Consider the following 12,348-nt stretch of genomic DNA (forward strand, 5'->3'; position numbering starts at 1 on the left):
ACACAGTCACGATTACATTGAGTCTATTTTTACAGCCGTAAGTTTTACAATTGTTTTAGTTATTCACACAATTTTTTAAAATTTTTTATTCTTTTTTATTGTGGTAACAGTGGTTTATAATATTATACATTTCAGGTGTACATTGTTATATATTTCGATTCTCTTTCTGCCTTTTTAAAAACTGTGTGTGTCTCTCTCTGGATTTCTGTTCCTTTCTCTCTGTATTTATCTATCTCCTCCTGTGTCTCTGTCTCAATCTCACTGTCCCTCTTTCTAGGTGTCTTTTTCAGAATATCTCTCCAGAATAACTGTCTCACTGTCGCCATCCGTTTGTCTCTGCGACTGTCTCCATCTTTCTGTCTCTACCCGCTGATCTCTGTGCTCGTATGTGTGTATGCATGTGTGCGCGTGTGCACGTATATTTCTGTCTTTGTCTCTGATTCTGCCTCTTTCTCTCTCCCTCCCTCTGGGCCTGTGTGTATCTCTCCCTCTCTGTTTGTCTGTCTCTGTCTCCCTCTCTCCTCTCTGACTCACCTCTCCTTACCCGTCCCTCCTCCCTTGTGGGTCTCTGAACCCTCCTGATTGACTATTGTCCTGTTTCCAACCCCTGCCTCACTACCACCGCTTGCTCACCCACCGGGTCCCTGACACCCACCAGGTCAAACCGCCTCCCTCCATTGCTTCTCTCCCTGGTTACAGCTCCAGCTTCCCTTGGATGACAGCCTCGGGGACATCAGCACTAGGAGTAGGCGTGAGGTCCCACAGCTCACAGACTTTGGGATTCATGCATCTGTAAAGTTAAAAAAAATGGAGGGCCAACAGAAGGTGACCAACTTTTTATCTTTCTAAATGAGGATTTCTTTTAGAATCATCAACTTATGATTTCATGATAGAAAGAATATTTTAATACCTAAAACAGAAATAGGAAGAGCAGGATATAAGAATATAGAATAGTCCTTTAAGTTAAATAATTTTATGAAAACATTTGCTACACTGCCTTTATTCTACTTATTTTGCCCCAGATGAGTAAAGATGCTGTCATGAACCAGCAAAGGTTCTCTGGCCCAGTTAGAAACCAGTGATCTTGTCCAAGCCCTCCTTGGTACCCATGGGGAAATGGACTGACCTTTATTGAGGAGAGAAAGGACAAAACAGGACCTACCTCTCACTGGCTACTTCAGCGCCTCACAAGGCCCTTTCTAGCTCCCTGGTCCCTTAGTTAAAATAACTTATTGAGGCTTCCTAGTTGGGGGTCAGACACCAGACCTCCTGCGTTCCAAGACTTCCTCTGAAGAGGGGGCAATTTTGGAAGGGAGTAGAAAGCAGGGAGCCCTGCCCCCTGGGCCAGCTGCGAGCCCCATCAGCGGCAGTGGTCAGCCTGTGGAGGAGCCACTGTGCTAGGAGACTTTAGGGACTTGGACCCCAACAAGCCTGCTCTGGAGCTCAGGTGGCCAAGGGTGGCATGGGATGAGGGAAGAGACCTTTGCCCTGCTCTTCAGGGAGCCCACCCAGCACGCTCAGGCATTGCAAGCCCAGGAACCAGGACTTTTGTCACAGACACTGACACTCAGTAGGAGCAGAGGCAAATCTCCCTCAAGAGGCATTCATGGCCACAGATGCCAGTGGAGCCCGGGTGGGAGAGGAGAGTATGGCAGATGCCAATGATTGTGGACACCACGGGAGGTAGCCTTTAGATGCCCAGAAACTCCTGAGGCTGACTTAGCAGATGAGTTTGGAGGTCTGAGCAAGTAGGTGAGAATAATTAGAGAAACTCTGGGTTATTGATGTAAATCAGCTTCATTTGTATTCAAGGCCTGGCAGGTCCGTTGCAACTGGACAAATACTTCCTTGACACCTGCTCTGCACCAAGCACTGTGCTAGTCCGGTGCAAAGGGTAAGAGTAGGGGATTTTTTCACGGGACTTCAACAAGGCTTATCCAGTGCTGATGTTCTGCCTCAGAGGTGAGGCCAGAGACACTGACAAGGCCAGCCTGAAACATCTGCCACCTCTGTTCCCTGGTAAGCACCACTCAAGGGTGTGCCTGAAAGGGGAGTAGAGCACTTTGCAGGTAGAACTGACAGGACCTGGTGACTTATGGGATGAGGAGATGAGGGAGAGGAAAGCACTGGTGGCTCCCAATGTCCTGCACCTGGGTGGATGGTGACGCTACTCTAAGAGAGGAGATGCAGGAGGGTGAGCAGGCCTGGGGGGACACAGAGTCCAGGCAGGGCCAGCTGTATGGGGTGCTTGAGGCACATCCAAGTGGAGACACTCAATAGGCATATGCAGGTCTAGGCATCAGGAGAAATGTCAAGATAAAGAAATGAATGAGTTAGTTCAAGGAAGGACGTGGGACCAAGAAGGGCTTTGACGCTAGATAAATTTTGCCTGTCAGGTGGGGCAGGGATTTAAAGGAGCACATACCAGGCAAAGAAAACAGCCTAAGAAAAGACACGGAAGTGAAAGAAAGCAGCACAAAACCTCAGAAAAACTAATAATTCCATTTAGCTTAAGCACTGGTTGCATGAGGGTAGTTGTGAGAGATATATCACAAGTAAAGAGATACAACAGGCCCAGACTGCAGAAGTTACGGAATGCCAGGGTGGAGAGTCTGTATGTAACTTAATAGACGTAAATGAGTTTGTCGTCTATTAAAAGAAAAGGAGTTTCATGTCTATATACAATGGAACATTACTCAGCCTTAAAAAGGATGGAAATTCTGACATATGCTACAACATGGATGAAGCTAGAGGACACCACGCTAAGTGAAATAAGCCAGTCACCAAAAGACAAATCCTGTATGATTCCACTCATATGAAGTACTCAGAGTGGTCAAATTCATAGAGACAGAAAGTAGAACGGTGGTTACCAGGGGCTGGGGGAAGGGGGCAATGGGAAGTTGTTTAGTGGGCAGTTTCAGTTCTGCCAGGTGAAGAGAGCTCTGCAGACTGCTCACACAACCACGCGAATGCACGTCACGCTACTGAACTGTACACCTGAGAACGGTTAAGCCAGTAAGTTTGACGACATGCGTATTTTAACACAAAGATAATTTTTAAAAGGAATTTCTGAATGGTTCATAGAACAAAATTCAACTTTAAAAAAGAAACATACCTAAAACATAGTGATTCGGAAAGGCTAAAATAAAAGAAGAGGAAAGACAGACTAAGCAAAGGCAAACAGAAAGCAAGCCAGCCAGGGCTGTGATCTCGATATACAACAAGACAGAATTTAGACTCTGAGCACCGAATGAGACGAAGAACACGTTAAGAGTCAGGCTGTCTATGCATCCAACAACACACCAGCACTTTCACAGAGCAGAAATTACAGGAAATGCAATGAGAAACAGAAATGCTAGTAACAGAAAACTGAAACATACCACTTTCAATCCAAGACTCATCAAAGGGTCAAAAAATAAGAACTACAGGAAACCTAAACAACATAATCCAAAAACTGCATTTTGTGTGTACCTATCAAAATTTGTACCCCAAAACTGAGAACATACCTTTTCATGCACATCATGAAAATTGGCTGTATTAGGGAAAAAGAAATTCAAAGCTTCACACAATGGTTTTAACAGGATAAAGGATGTAACACTTTGAAAACTAAAAATCACCAGCCAATATTAGTTTTTGGTGCTGTCAACACCATTAGGGTTGTTGTTATCATCATTATTCACTACCGGGTGGTCTTTCTGCTTACTCCATGGTTCCGACACATTCTAGAGGAGTCTGCCAAGCAGATGAGGTATAAATATGTCATTTTTACTGTCTCCGTAAAAGCTACCTCCTCTTCAGTGTTTACTGTGCCAGCTACTGTTTTCCATGCCGTCTTTATTAGAAATAGCTTTCTAATTGTTTTATGAAAGTGAGCTGAGCTTTCTGCTTCTCTTATATTACCTTCAGGGAACAGAGTAGTAGTAGGTGCATTTTGAGTAAGTGCTCAATGAAGACTTCAAATCCAAAGGACAGTGATTTAAGACCCACTTCAAGGTCAGATCTGAGTTTCAAACTTGATTCTGGCACTTACTAGCTGTGTGACCTTGGGTAAGTTAAACACTCTTTTTGAACTTGTTGTCTCATATGTAAACACAGATAGTAGTAACACGACATCAACTAGGGTTATTTGGAAGTTTGGATGTAGTAACACACGTAAAGTGTCCAGCATGGTACCTGGTCCACAGCAGGCATTCAATAAATATTAGTCTGAGACTGACGAAGAGTAGAACTTACCAAAGAGAGAAACCTAGAATAGGGGTTCTTTCTCAAGAAAAAAAAACCCTTTAAATAGAAACATCCTCCAACGCATTTGAAATGACTTAATACTGAATGAAATATTGCAATGAAAAGGGATGAATTCTATCTACATCTTCACACACGGACAGATGGCCAGGATATGTTGTTGCGTCAAAAAAAGAAAGCTTCAGAATAGGAACAGAATAGTTCCCTCTCTGCTTTTTAAAAATTATGTATGTATAGAGAAAGGTCTGGAAGGATATACATCTAATTGTTAACAGGGAGTAAGATAGGGAACTCGTGAGAAGTGTCTCTTAACTTTTCTCTTTGTAATTTTTAACACACACACACACACGGAAGAAAGAAGAAAGAAATAAAGAGAAAAAAAGTTCTTAAATTCTCTTTGGCCTGTGTTTTTCATGGGACTTTGAAAGCCGTTAAACTGAACAGAGGAGGTGGCTGATTCTTCTGCCAAGTGTGAGAAGTGCCATACTCAGCTTGTCTTTTTGAAAGAGAGAGAGCCTGAAGGAGGGAGACTGAATTGCCCCAGCATGACTCATTACTCAGCACATCCAAACAGGTAGTCTTATTCTCGTCCCTGCCACCACGGCAGCCCTGACACACAGAGTAACAGAGAAACTCTTTGATAAATGTCAACTGAAATAGAGCAATCAGCTGAAAGCCATTTGCTGAGCTGTCTGACTGCCCTGGGCTCGAGGTTTTCCTTTATTCATTTATCATGATATACGGCTTTGGCCAACATACACACAGGAGAGAAATTGTTGACATGTGGAACCCAAGTACAGAAAATCTTTCATTTCCCCCCCCGTCTGTTCACCAAATAAGTTTTTGTTTATTTAAAGACTACAGAGGATTTGGCTGTTAAGAACCAAATGCCTTTGGAGTGGAGTTACAACATAATTTATCATTTCCTCTGTTTATTAAAAAATCCTGCATCTTTGAAAAGCACATTTGGAGTGAGTGGGGGATTTCGGCCACTCACGAAAGACTGTTGCAAAGCCCCTGCCATGTGGCTTACCCCAAAAAAGGCTCCTTGATTGCTATTTCTAGCCCTGTTCTTTCCCAGCTGACTTCGGATCGTTTGATGGCTCCTCAGGTCTGGTGAACAGGGTTTGACTGAGGACAGGTAAGCAGGGCAGGAGACTGTGCTAGCTTAGTTCATCTTCGACCTCATTCTGACCTTGAGTCCCCGCTGGCTGTTGTGCAGTGTATTCCACCAGTGCAAGCACAGGGAGAAGCACAACCCTCATTACCTCTAGCACAGGACAGAACCTGAGAGAAGTCAAACAGCAAAGAGAAGTTGGATGCTGCCTTGAAGGAACGCAGCCAGGCCCTGCCGCTGCCAAGTGAGTTCCATGCTAAAGGCAGACATCTGGCAGAACTGGAACGAACTTCCTACCTTCCACCCAAGACACTACAGACAGCAACTTAGTCCAGTGTACCACGCGCCCCTCAAAGACAGGGATCACATCTTACTCATTTTTGTATTCCCAGCACATAGCACAGTACCTGACACACAGTTGGTGCTCAACGTTTGTGACGGCAGCAGGAGGCACAGGGCAGAGCACACGCTTTAGATCAGGCTTCAATTTGAATCCCAGGTCTGCCATTTGCTAGCTGTGTAACCCGAGGCAAGAAACTTAACCTCTCTGAGCTCTTCCCTTTCTATAAAATGAGACCGACAATGAATAATGAAACCCTCTATCACTTACTAGCTTTGTTACTTTGGACAAGTTACCTAATATTGTCAAGTCTCAGTTTTTCTATTTGTAAAATGGAAGTAAGACACATCTCACAAGTTTACTATGAAGATTAAAAATATTGCCTAGAACTGTATCTAGCTAATGATGGCTCTATTATATGTGAATGAATGAATGAATGAACAAATGAGTGAAATAAAAAATTATTGGGGGGGGGGGGAAACCTAACTTAACCCAGTAACCAAAGATGAGGCACAACAAACCACTGGTCAGTCAATAACAGGCAAGTCCTGGGGGACTCATTACCAAGTAAATGTTGAGGACAAAGGCAGGAATAGAAAACGACAGAATGATCCTTTTAAGATGGGAAAGAAAGGAAAAGAAGCCAGCATTCACTGAGTAGCTACTATGTGCACTTCATTCACACCACATTTGAATGCCTGCCGTGTTTCAGGCATTATGCCAAGTTCTGAGGATCCTGAAGATATACAGACTAATTATCAAAAAGAATTATTAAGGTTCATATAAAAGCAGTACACAGTGCTATGACAACCAATAACAGGAGTCCTAGGCAGGGGGGAAAAGGAAGACTTCCCAGAGGAAGTGCTATCAAAGCTGAGACCGGAAGGACGAACAGGACTGGCCAGGTGAGCGGCGGAAGAATGGCCCAGGCAGATACAAGAGCACATGTGAAGATGACTCAGAGGCAAAAGTACTGTTCTGGATGCTTTATATACAGGTCCGGAGAGATCATTAATCCAGACTGACTCTATCCTTTCCTTCGTGGTTGTTATTCTTTCCAATTTATTTAGACTTTATTGTTGATGAAAATGGGCCTCTTGCAAAGGTATCCAGCCACAAGTGAAGGCCAACATCAGCCTCAGCAGAGCTCAAACTTGGGGACAGGGCCCGACTAATTGTTTGAAAAGGAGGCTCCCGAGATGAGGACCAGGTGGTGCTAAGTCTGCCACTGGTCCTGTCGCTTGGTGTTGTCACAGTCAAGGCAAATGCCCCAAGTAAAGGTCAGCAAATATTCTTCAAGGGGTACCCATGGCCGAAGGCCTAGAGCAGAATGGGGTGGACAGGGGATAGGAGGATGAGAGTGGATAGGTATGAGTGTCCCACTGGAAGGGCAGCCCTCAGAAGGACTGACAACTGCATGGTGACGGCCTTCCGTGTGGATGGGGCTGCGAGATGCCACTTTGTCACTCATGGGATCCATCCCAAACTGGGCTCTGGATTACTGCTGGCCCCTTGTGGATTTTCATCCAAGGAGTTCTTTGGTCTTCACTGCCAGATACCTGTCCAGCTCTGCAACTGTGTCATCGGCCATTTGGCTGATCTGCAAAAACACAAAATGAGACAGCCTAATAACTGGGCTTGGAAAAGGCAGAGGGACAAATATTCCAGAACTATGGAAAGGTCAAAGTTCACACTAATTGAGTCCCAGCCAGGCACTGTACTAAGAACTTTACATATACACTCTTACTGATTCCTAACAGCAACCCCATGAGATAGACACAATTATTATTCGCACTTCACAAATGAGGAAACTGAGGCAGTTAGATCACTTGTTCAAGATACGCAGCCAGAAAGTAACAATGACAAAATTAAATCCCAGGTAGTCTGATTCCACAGCCCCAAATTCTTAACCACTATTATAGAATGCAGAGAAGCCAGCCTTATCTGTCCCTTAATAAATCTAGAATTTCCTATACCTCAGATACCCTGGTATATAAAGTCCTCATACTAATTGATAAAAAGAATATTAAGATCTGCTAAGCAGAAAAAAAGTCTTGGAAAATGATGAAGTATAGCTGGTTAACAACATGGGAAATTCAATAGACACCAAAGAAATGCAAATTAAAAAAAGATATAATTCAGTTATTGTAGTTAATAAAATGTTATTGTTTTTTAATTACAATATTCAATGCCAGAAAGCCACAGTGAAATGGATAAGCTCATATATCATCGATTGGAATTCAAATTGATGAAATGTTCATACCATTTTTTAACCCCAAAATCTCGCAACTCGGAAATTATCACATGAATGGAATCTGAAAAAATTTAAAGTTCTGTAAGCAAAGATATTTATCTAAGCTTTATTTTTAATAATGAAAAAATCAGAAAATCCAAAGTGATAGAATAGGGAACTAGTTGAATACATATAGCCATTAAAAATGGTTAAGATTGTGTATTTCTTATGGAGAGGGTATAAATATGAGTAACATTCCAGTTTTTGAAATATTTCAATATTTTATAATAAGCACGGATCGCTTTTGTAATCAGAAAAAAAAAATAATGTTTCAAGATATTATTTATAATATCACAGAAACATGCTCATGTTACCCTTGAATTAAAGGAAAAAAACAGGATACAAAATTGTGTATACATGCAGTAGAAATTATCTCAAATGTGTAAAAAAAGGAACCATATTTTTTAAAACTGGAAGGAAACATGTCCAAATATTAATAGTGATCATCTTTTAGTGATGGGAAGACAGGTAACGTGTTATCCACAACTATACCCATCACATCCAGCATAAGATCTAGCACATAACAAGTGCTTAGGAAATATTTACTAAATGAATAACTGAAGTTTTCTGTGCTTTTTCTATATTTTCCAAATTTTCTGCAATAAACATGTACTTCTTCTAAGAATGAAAGACAAAACACAATACCACTTAGTAAGTGTTGCTGCCTCCCTCCCTCCTATGTCTAAATGGGACCTAAGGCAGGAGACCTTCGACAGAAAGCTTTGAAGAGGACAGCACTGCGCCCAGGACCTGTGTGTTCAGCAGCACAGCTGCTGTTTGACATCTTTATTTACAGACCACAGGCCTTGGACAGTAACTGGGAACTAAATGCAATGGAAAGGGTAGAAACTAAAAAGGATTTGGAGCAATTGATCCCAGGCAGGGAGATAGCCAGGTTCTCGCCAGAGAAACAGCTGCACATTTTTCAGCTGGGAAAGCAAAGCTCTTGGGGCAGCTGGGCACTCTGGGCAACTGGGCTCAGAAGGGCTGCCTGGCCCCTCCTCACTCAGGAGGTACAAACCCTTGGGGTGTTTCTTTTGCCCCCAGCCCTCCAGCAGCTGCCTTGCATGGCGTGTGGCATGGTGCCCAGCAGCACTACCCCAGCACCTGCAGGCTGGCAGCCAGGGAGAGCCAGGAACGAGGGCTGCAAGCTTCCTCTGGAAAAATGGCTGTGAGGGCAATTTAGGGACAGGGACGGGGGAGGAAGAACACCTAGGGTAACAATTTGATATCGTGGGTTCTGGGTTAGATTCTCAGTGGGGTGATAATGCACAAGTCATTTCCTCACCTTAAGTCTCAGTTTCCTCATCTGTCAAATAGAGATGCTAGTCCCTTCCCTAGAGAGTAGTTGTGAGGATTAAACAAAATCATGAATATGCAAGCACATTTTAAACTGGTTATTTGCTATGCAAATACTGCTTGTGTTACTCTCATTTTTATTACTACTTCCTGACTTCTTTTCAAATTAATCAATTAATGGAAATATTTACTAACTTTCTCTCATATTAAAGGCACAAAGTACCGTTGGGGACAGTCTGCTTGCAAATTCATCTTTTTCATCTATATCAGACTTCTTCAAATAATGATGATTAACAATGATGACAATGATACCAACAACAGCAACTACTTACTGAGCATTTACTACATGCCATACACTGGGCTAAAAACTTTACATGCATTAATTTACATAATCCTCAAAACATACGAAATACTATTATCTCCCTTTCACACATGAATATTTAATTATTTCACCTGCCAGTTGCATAGTAGTTCATACTGTGTGAAAGTGTCTTGTCCTGTTACTTCACTCAAATCCAACCACCTCACATAACCTCTAGAAGGCAGGTGGGACAGGTATTATACTCAGTTTACAGAGGAGTAACGCAAGGCATGACATGTTGACCTAATCTGCCCAAGACCACATGGAAAGTCAGTCGTGTGACTGAGCCAAGAACTCACCCACCCTGACAGCCCCTCTGGGGATTCCACAGCACCTGGCCTAGTTCTTCCCCACTCCAGGCAGAGGGTGTTAGGGTCATTAAAACAGTCAACCCCAGGCCCCTATTCAGAGTCACAAGGTTGGGGAGAGTAGTGGGATGAGCAAACCGGGTGAACAATTACTGAGGACCAACAACCACACATGCCACTTTTAAGTACGCTGAGTCATTTGGTCCTCTTACCAATCCTATAAGATAGGCATTACTGTCCTACTTTACAGATGAGGAAACAGAGGCTCAGAAAGGTGAAGCCATTTGCTGACCTTAACAGCTGAGAAGTGAAACAGCTAGGATTTGAATCAGTCGGGCCTGTCTGACTCCAAAGCAAGTGCCCTTTCCATTACAATATGCTGTCTCATAAAGATTATAACATCATCGTCATCACTATCATCATCATCATCACATTTGTTCCTTACCAGTTCAGGAAAAGGAAAGGCAGAGGCAAAAAAGGGGGATGGCAGGAGCACACAGTACACACCTGGGGTAGACCTGGGTAGCAAGTCAGCCTTCCTGAGGCCTGGCTCAGAACACCCATGACGCCACTGGGTGCTGCTCCACTGCCTCACTCAGTCCAGCCTCCCCGCCTGCCCAGTCTGCTGGGAGCCTTTCCCTCCCTCAACCCCACTAGCGTCCTTCAGAGCAGCTCTGCTTCTCAGAAAAGGGCAGCAGTGAAAGGATCTTGGCCAGATTTACTGGTGGTTTCTGCCAAGTGCTTTAATGTTCAGCAGGCCCATTTATAGGAAACTAAAGAGAAGGTGTAACAGCAGGCTGGCAGATGTCAGAGGCCCGAGTGGGAAGGCGTTGGTCCTTCTTCGGCAGAGCTGGCCTGGGCTGGGGCTGGGTTGGGGTAAGTTGGGGGAGTTAGGGTCAGACAGGACTGCAGGGATAGACCCTATGACTGAATCATTTCATTCTAACACAGCACAGATGAAACATCTTTATAATATAGTTTTTAAAAATCTGACCTCAAAAGAATTTTGGAAAATTAAAAAAAGAAAAAAAAAATCATAAAGAATAAAATTAAAATTGTTCATAATCCCATTACCTGAAATGACCACATTAACGTTTTGAAGTGGATAAGCTGCTAACCTTTTTATGTACACGAAAATTTTCATATTTACATGAAAAATGGAATCATATTACAATATTGCTGTCTAACCTATCTTTGAAAGAAAATAAATTCCTCCCAAAATTTACCATATATGAAAATATTTTTACAACTGTCTGTATATAGAGATCCCAGTGAATGGATGTAAAACAATTTATTTTCCCACTGTCAGAAATTTAGATAGTTTCCAGTTTTCTATTATTATACATAAAACATCGAGAGACATCTCTAGATAAGATTCTTGACCATTTATTTTGGATAAATTCCTAAGTCACTGAAGTAGAAATGTATAGATTTGGATATCACTGCCATACTATCCTAGAAAGGCTGTATGGATTTACACAAGGAATAACTTACTCTTTTCTGTTCTGTGTGGAAGTAAAAGCAATACTTCCCAGATAAGCAACATTTTGAGCTCACATTAAAAACTTCTAGGTTCAAATGTTAGGGATTAGAAAAGACAAAATTTTTAAAAACACACATATTCTAAAAACTCTGCAAGTAATTTAGGCAGTATGTACCAAAAACCTTAAAAATATGCATTCCCTTTGTGCAGTAATTCCACACTTGGGACTCTATCCTAGGGAAATCATCCCAACAAAGATTTATGTATAAAAATATTCATTGCAACCTTATTTATAATAACAAAAAAGTTTAAACAAACTAAACGTCCAACAAGAGGGCTTATGAAAGTAAATTATGGTATAACCACAAGATGGACTATTTTGCAACTAGAAGAAATGGTTGTTTACAAAGGGGTTTTTAAGACACAAGAAAATGCTAATGGTTTTAATACTAAACAGAAAATAAAAAGCTGGATACAAAACTGTATATATACTACATGTTCACAATCATGTTAAAAACTATGTTAAAAAAAGGGAAGAACAAGAAATATTCCAAAATGTTAAGAGCAGTTGCTTCTGCAATGTGGGATTATGGGGTGAAATTTTCCCCATTTTTAACAACATTCTTCTGAACTCTTACATTTTCTACAATGAGACTACATTACTTTGATAATCAGAACAAAGTAAACACATTTTTAAAAATTATTTGATAAAGCAACAATCAGCCCATCTTTTAAAAAAACAAAAGCAAAAAACACACACCCAAAACTCCAGATCAGTGCCTTCTGTTGGGGAAAAAGAACAAAATGAAGTGTGCACAAGGCTCTCTTGAGTATTTTCTTACTCAAACTTAACCACATGACAGTAAATGAAGCTATTAGCAATAATGGTAAGAACAAATATTTAA

The 12,348-nt window shown here is 41.9% G+C and overlaps 1 protein-coding gene across 14 annotated transcripts in view; it reads right to left on the reverse strand.

The window, feature by feature from the left end:
- Positions 1 to 71: 71 nt before the first annotated feature.
- MRRF (mitochondrial ribosome recycling factor) overlaps positions 72 to 12,348 on the reverse strand; it is a 63,796-nt gene continuing 51,519 nt past the window's right edge. For 9 of the 14 annotated variants that reach the window (XM_044778845.2, XM_070518806.1, XM_044778846.2 and 6 more), the window contains one exon: positions 6,733 to 7,299. In XM_044778845.2, the coding sequence (XP_044634780.1) occupies positions 7,222 to 7,299 (78 nt within the window). In that variant the 3' untranslated portion in view covers positions 6,733 to 7,221. Of the gene's footprint in view, positions 7,300 to 12,348 lie in introns of all 14 variants that reach the window. The other 5 variants (XM_044778844.2, XM_070518811.1, XM_044778847.2 and 2 more) reach the window with 3 other exon arrangements.

The sequence above is a fragment of the Equus asinus genome, chromosome 10 (assembly GCF_041296235.1).
Source record: "Equus asinus isolate D_3611 breed Donkey chromosome 10, EquAss-T2T_v2, whole genome shotgun sequence".
NCBI classification, from domain to species: Eukaryota; Metazoa; Chordata; class Mammalia; order Perissodactyla; family Equidae; genus Equus; species Equus asinus.